Source organism: Hyposmocoma kahamanoa, unplaced genomic scaffold, assembly GCF_003589595.1.
Source record: "Hyposmocoma kahamanoa isolate Upper Pololo Valley unplaced genomic scaffold, ASM358959v1 100021, whole genome shotgun sequence".
Lineage (NCBI taxonomy): Eukaryota > Metazoa > Arthropoda > Insecta > Lepidoptera > Cosmopterigidae > Hyposmocoma > Hyposmocoma kahamanoa.
This window is the reverse complement of record NW_020653200.1, coordinates 5,036,002-5,043,878: the sequence shown is the minus strand read 5'-3', so window position 1 is coordinate 5,043,878 and position 7,877 is coordinate 5,036,002. Positions and strand designations below refer to the sequence as shown.

Here is a 7,877-nt window from a genome sequence, read left to right as displayed (position 1 = left end):
CTACCAAAACGCAGTGAACGAAAATACTGCTTTAATTTTACATTTTACGTGTAATATTTTCGTTTTATAATATTTGCGATCATCATTTTGACGATTGGCTCAATTGTCAAACTACCCAGAGCCGTAAAAACCAACAAAAAAACTTCGAAATGACAGACAGGCAGTACTGCCAACTTTACAACGACAACTAAACTAGCCACATAGGTTTGCGAATGCGATCGATTGCGAGAAGTAGTTGTATGCGGTAGTTAGCGCTCGGTGGGTTCAAAAAATGGCTCTATTCAGGATTACTACCACGAAATTAGTTGAGGTGCAGGTGAGTAGTGTTCGCGTATTAGAAGTTTTTTTAATTCAATAATTGCGTAGATTTATTTGCTGATTCGGTGGCAAATGCCCTACCAATTCCTAACCTACTTCATCCCATTTTGAGTTTTCAAGTTATGTAATGTGAATAAAAACTATTCTGGGAATGAATGCACATATTGTGTATGATGATGGGTAACGAAGTAGTTAGCTTTTACGGGATAATAAAGGTGGTTGTTGTTAGTGGTAACCGGTGTCCGAGATGCACGCCGCTCTGTTTCGCCACTCGTGTTTTTGTTTCAACGCGCGTAACTTTTTGCCTTTATTGTCAAGAATCTATATCTATTTAACGGTATGAAAAATTACTCGCCTATCGATAATTAATATAAGCTAAGTTGAGTTCCATCAGAAGTATTCAACTTGATGTTTGACGTGGACTTTATTACAGTGCGCCTAATTCTAAGTTAAGGTTACGTTCGGTTAGAATTGTAGGTTCACCTTTTGCTTGATGTTCTGTTACAACTTTCAGCAGATGCTAGGTGATAGCTTTGTTACTAACATGGAAAACTTTTTACATATATATTTAAAATATTTTATTTACTTATATCTACTTCATTTCAGACACTGTAATGTACCTGTAAAAGATTTTGGTAACCTAAGATTAATGCAAAATGAAAATATGTATGTTTTGCAGAATTTGTACTTCATTTTGGTATCAAAGTACAGCAATATTAATCATAATTCATATTAATGTGTGAATAGTAATAATGTGCCAGTGTGTTTTATTTTTTAACCATTGGAGTAGTTAACCTGTTAATTTATGTGCTAGTTAAAATTGTAACTCATCTAAATAAGTTAATCGATAGTATTTATAAATGCAAACTGTCTAGCTACCATATGAGGTCCAAATTTAATAGATATTAATTTATGATACCCATTCAGCTCATTAAACTTTGTTCACAAATGAATATCTGCTTAATGATTTTCACACAGCAAGAATTGAAATACCTGCATATAAACCAAAGTATATGAAACAAAGCCTAAGTACATGTTAATTCAATTGTGTTTAAATAAGCAGGCAATTTGCGTAACCATAACTTTAACTAAACTTTAACAGTATATGTATAAGTAATGGTAGGCACTAGTATTTGGATGTTTGTTTAAACTAAACTGGCAAGTTTCTTGATTACTAAATCATTGCTATATTTGTATTGAAGTATATTTTCCTTTTAACGCAAAGTGAGGTTGCCCATTATGAAATTGTCTAGTTGAGTGGATTAGCACAAAATGTGGTACAGTAGCAATGGCCCTGAGACTTAACTGTGTCAGTGTCATCCCCGGTAACGTCGTGCTGCTGTGATAATCGGAATGTCACTTAAATGTTCGCATCACGTGGACGCGTACTATACGCTAGCGCCGTCCCGTGATATGTAAATCTGCTCGTACGTGACAGTGATAAGTCGTTAAGACCGCTCAGCGATTGTTTTACTTCATTACGGGATTTTCCTCGAGCTACACTCGAAATGCGTCACGAATGCTCATCGGGTCATACGTCATACGGAAGTTAATAATATTCTTTAAGCACTCTTGGCTGACATTTCGGCCTGGTGTACGTACAGAGGGCACGTCTTTGATAGGTCGTTGGGAAATGTGGCGATGTACGCGCCGGTTATCGTAGGCTACGTAACGCAGCTATCCCCAATGACATTCATTCGCAATGCGTGTCCTCTATGCTTTGCTAAAGATAACCAGGCAGGTCATCGCAGCTCGCCTCGGGCACTCGCCCAACAACCCGTTACTTTTGGAGTAGTTAGTATAGCGTATACCATAACCACGCGCACATATAAGTCGAAAACATCAAAATTTATGGCAATTCAAGATAAGACTGAAAAATCTAAAACACGTCTGACTGATAATAACACGTTCACGGCCACGTCCAGTCGTGGCTTCGGAACAATGTAATTTTCGGAAACGTACATCTTTGCGTGATAAATGAATAGTTTGTACACTTGTGCAAATAATAAATTAATGCTGTTTGTAATCTCAATCTATACTATATCGTGTGTATATTTTATTACGACAATCCGTTGCGGACTTTTGGAAAACTGTATTCATACAAGATTATTAGTAATCTTCTGAAATGAGATTAGTAATCTTCTGGGTTACGTATTGATATTATGAAATTTTAAGACTTTTACAAAGTAAACTATTGTTTAGAACAATAATACAAAGTAAACTAAACGTAAGTTGTGAGACTATAACTACCATAAAATATGTTAAATGCATGCGAAGGTTCGACACACGTGATTTACTGGCACTTGTTACTGACGTAACGCTGCTGTGATTAGGTGCGAGTAGATTAGTATTATCTTATAGACAGTAAATTCTGCAAACCGGGATATTGTGGTAACTGATTAGCTAATGTGATAACAGATGCAATATGGATTTATATAATTTATATCTTTATTGACATATATGGCATTTGTCAAAACGTTGTCTCAGGTTTGGCGTTATCAGTATTGTTTTGGTCTTAAACGTTTGTGCATCTTTCGTAATGGTTTTTTTGTTAACACATTTTACGTAGCTATGAATACTAATAAGTACCAAGTAGCAGCACCGTCCACGTCACTACATAATCGAACTCTTGACTCATACTGCTTTCATTAACATTAGAATGATTAATTAAAACGTTGATTTGTAGGCTCGCTCAGGGTGTCAGTCACATAATGCACAAGTACTTAACAAAGAATGTTCATGGCTTTATTGTCTTTTTAAATTGAATCCGATCTTAGCATTGAGCTTTAGTGGAGTACTGCCGTCTCCAGTTCTATAGTGCATTAGTCGACCAGAGAGCGAAAGCGTGAAATTAATTTCTAAAGTTAGGTGCGGAGAGCTCTTGTAACGTCGGTTTGCAAACCAAAGTGTTCGCCTCGTCAGTATTAAACGTCTGGTGTCTGGTGGCGTCGGTTATATAACTCCACTGTAGGTTATTCTTATTTCAGTCAGTGTATTGAGCCACAACATTATCTATGCATGTGAACTGGATTACATTTGTTTAGAAAATAACTATATTCATTTATAGTTAGCCACACAATCAATGATGTAATAGTTGATTCTATTAGTATACAAGAGAATTGATATGCACGTGTTATAATTTACAATGTCTTTATCGCCTCAATGTCGTCTATAACTCGAAAATCTTAATTAAAATAACTTTAAAAACTTTTATTTAAAATTGTTATCAAAAGTGGAAATTTTGGTCCAAAATAAGTATGTTATAGAATAAGTCCACTTCTTTACAATAAATAAATCGTCTAGTATTGTCTAGTATAAATTTTCAACACTTCTGAGAAACCTATTAGATTTACAAGGAGCAATGTCAAGCCGGTGAGTGCTAAACGGGCATTGCGGTAGAAGTTCGACAATAAACAAGCCGCACATATCGTGACGCAAACTGCAAATATAGAACCTTTGGATGTTTTTACCTCACCGCGATGCGTTTTTAATTCTTCTTCTTATTACGTCCCAGTTATCAGTTTTATGATAATATCGAGACAAGGGTAATCATCATCACATATGGGGTAGACAAATTATATCTATCCTTAAGGTTGTAAACAGCTGTTTGCTAATCAATTCGTCGCCGTGGAGTGTGCAACTGTTCTGAAATATTGAAAGAATAAAAAAAAAATCTGTCCTGAGAAAACAGTAATACGTAATAATTTCCTTAAAAAATGCATGGAATGTATTTTTTTTTAAATAACATAATTTACAAATCGACCTCGTAATACTTCGTAACGCCCGTAGGACTACGGAATACCTTGAGATAATTATTTTCCTCGTCATTATTCAGTAAGGAAAACAGAGACTTCTTTTACGGTTTTTTTTGCATTCCAGTGCTTACCAGATTTAGCCACGTGGTTCGTTGTTTGGCGCTTGATTACGAAATTCTCTTTCATTTGTCATATATATTTAGGCAACATTCAGGTTTATCTCTAGCAAGGAACAAGTTTAGGAACAATACCTTTTTGGTGGGAATTACTTTATAAGTATTGGTTTTACTAAAAAAAGGTACACGAATATTTTGTAATACTTTTCCTTGTTGAGGTAATGAAAACGTGTATTGAGACGTTTTTATTCGTTAAACCAGTTTTGAAAACTGTTTAAAAACGTTTTTGTGGAATGTCGTTAAAAAGTCGGTTAAATTCATTTACAGTTTCATTTGCGCTGGAAAAAGTGCTGCCACACATGTTTCTTTATAGGTAATCAATACTTTGTTACATATCATAATGTTATAAACAAGGTGGTAGGTAATGTGAATGAAGATTAAAATGGATCATTACAGTTGGAAACAAAAGAATAAAAAGGGTCCAGGTCAGGTCGTTTTTAAACACTCATTGCGAAGACTCCTGTTTTATTAGTGGACCATAAAAATAAATCCAGGACTCGTTACTATTATATGTTATTTACTGGGAGCTATCTACATAAAAAAATTCTAGCATAAACTTGCACCAGTCCATTCTACGAGATAATTATCGACCTTCCTAAATTTAAGGTGGTCACGTAGTACGGTTTATAAAGCTGCCTGTGTTCCTTCTGTATCTGAATCTCTCGGTCTGTGATGTGCCTGCTTTCTTTTCCTAACCACCCCAATTTGATTTTCATAAATCTCTGCATTCGATGGACTCTCATCTTTGACAATCTTCTATTAAATTCACGAAAGTAATAAAAACAGTGGCTTGCGAAGAGATTGACCTTTCGTATTAAATCTTCGTAATAAACAAGTGATTATTCACGGGCCACTTCATAAGATCATTGACTTAGATGGCTACTTGCAAAATTTGCTTGACATTTCTTATTTTTGGTGTACAAATTGTAGTCTATGTAGACTGTATGTCTCCTCTCAGTGAATTCTGTTGAAATTTACCGGTTAACTTTTGAGTAAAAACTCGTGTGTTCCTTAACTTGACATTGGCGAAATCATTGATTACTTCGATGAGGCCACAACATTTAAAAGAAGAAGTGAGTATTGTATTTGATAGTGCTCCTCCGGCTGAACTGATTTTAATATTTTAAAAAAGGTTGTTATTAAATTATATATAATGTGGAAATAAAATACAACAAGACATTAAGAGCGTTCTACGAGGCGACAAAATAAATTTGAAAAAGTAACTCTCAATGTCACATCGGCCCATATATAAAAGATTGCACATTCATACTCTGACACTGCTCCTCATTTATTTACACCTGGCTTTACTGACACTATCAAGAAACCTTGTCAGATTTGAATACTCAGTACACACCCATTTCTATAAGCTACGGCAAAACTAATACTTGCCCTTTAACACTGCTTTCGTCAAATCATCAGCAACCATACACTTGGTTTCTAAATACTTAAGCTTTGTAGTATGCTTTTCTAAAGTTTCTCTAATAAAATGATAGCGAACATCAACATGTTTTGTCGCCTGATGTTGCACCGGATTTAGGCCTATTGCCATAGCAGATTGACTATTTGTATGTACCGTGATAAGTAACTCCTTGCCCGTGATTTCATTCAGAAATCGCTGTAGAAATATGGCTTCTAGCTTTTGATAAGCTGGACTAATATGCACTCAATATCAAACTTCCAACGGTCAAAGTCGCTACTTGCTTGTAGCTTCTCAATCCCAGGAAGTCTAGATCCCGACATTGTACTCATTTCTCTAACTAGAGTAATATTTATAGGAATTTGGTCAATCTCACCATTAATATCTCTATGATTCATGTCACATATTCACGTTCGTACACTCTTTGTACTTAATCAGTTCACTCAATACTCAACTACTAAAGTTGCCGGTTCCCATAACCTGATAGAGCACCTCCGGCGCTATCAATAAATGAGAAGACTGATTTAAATATTTTAATAAAGCTTTTTATTAATTTAATAATATATAACGTGAAAAAAAAATGTAACATGACCTGAAGAATGTTCTACGAGGCGACAAAATAAATTTGAAAAAGTGACTTATTGAGTGTAACAGCGGCCAGTATGTAAAAGATTGCACATCTTATTGACCTTCCGTTTGATATATGTACAATATAGACCTTTTACAACTGAGTAACTAAAAACTTTCGGAACAGCTAGCGCGTTAGCATAGACCTTAGAGGATGGAAAAAAAATAAAGGTAAATAATAATAGTCAAAGGCATAGACATATACAAAGACAGCAAAAATATTATGGGTTTATACCTTAGAGGATGGTAAAAAATATTGGTTTCCATAGTCCAAAGGTTTATACTCAAAATTGTCGTAATATTTTGGAACACATTTCCAATTCGAAAGCTTGTACTTTCTCACATTGTGCCTACTCTCACATTACTCGTTGAATAGCAGAACTAGAAGACTCTAAGGGTCGTATTCTAGAACTCTACTCGATGCTCAAGTCAGGACTTGAGTATTGCAGTGAACACAGAAAATCATACTCAAGTCCTTGCCATTAGGGTCGTATTTCCAGTGCTTGTGTTTCCAGTGCAATCCTGACTTGAGCATTGAGTAGACTTCTAGAATACGACCCTAAAATTACTAAACGAAAAACTCGAAATCCTAAAAGGATTAGGTCAATACCGCCAATAATCAAAAAGACTAAGTTGGACATTTAACTCGAAAAACATGGCAAGGTACTATAATCTTAACAGAATATTGTCTCGATGTTCATGTACGTATTGTGGCATTTTGATGTAATTTCACTATTGTGGCCCTATCTTTTGTGTGAACTCCTGTAACTGCCTCCGTGGCCGAACGGTTACCACGCTGGACTGTAACGCAGAGGTTCCGGGGCGGGAGAAATTTGTACGGCCTACATTTATTTCTCTCGTTACTTTGGGTGTAATAATGTAATTGTGGTTGGCTACCTATATGTGTGTCCATGGCATTCGTGATACAGGGTTACCCTAGTGCGAGGCAATGAGTGTGTACATTATTTATTTATTATTCAGAAGAAACTAGGATTTTGTCACCTGGAACACAAATTGAATTATATTTGGAGTCTAGAAAGAGGGTGTTGTGTTGGGTGGGTGAGAGTCTATAACAAAGCGACGGAGCCACAAGAGAATCTTACTACTGGTGCCGTCGTCGCTATTTGATTCGAATCCTGTCCTGAAAGCCCTCAATTTAAAAATGAGGCGAAAACCATTACATTATCTTTTAATTACATTTTCATGTGTCTTCTAAACTACATTTATTATATAGTATTTTTTTACTAGTAAATTGCTTAGTTTGAAATTGTACTTTGCAATAGATACTTTACTTCGGTTTTTGGTTACGAATGGAGTGTGCCGGGCTGCCGACGCGGTCGATGATGATGCCTGATGCCAAGAGATCATAGGTCAAAGTCTACTAGCATTTTCGTACAGAAGTTAAATAAACTGCGGCCAGTGACATACAGTCGCTTATTGTTTACTTGATCCAATTAATACTTATAATACCCGTGTTGATCGGACACTTATTTTTATTTGTATGTTGATCATACGTATTTTACGGCTAAAGTAGCAATTTTCAACTTTTAGGGGAATATTACTTTGTGATACATTACCTTATTT

The 7,877-nt window shown here is 35.5% G+C and overlaps 1 protein-coding gene across 1 annotated transcript in view; it reads left to right on the top strand.

The window, feature by feature from the left end:
* The first annotated feature begins 203 nt into the window (after positions 1-203).
* The window catches only part of LOC113229020 (probable citrate synthase 2, mitochondrial), a 31,857-nt gene continuing 24,183 nt past the window's right edge, over positions 204-7,877 (top strand). Inside the window, exon 1 of the mRNA XM_026462494.1 lies at positions 204-316. Coding sequence (XP_026318279.1) covers positions 272-316 — 45 coding nt within the window. The 5' untranslated portion in view covers positions 204-271. The remainder of the gene's footprint in view (positions 317-7,877) is intronic.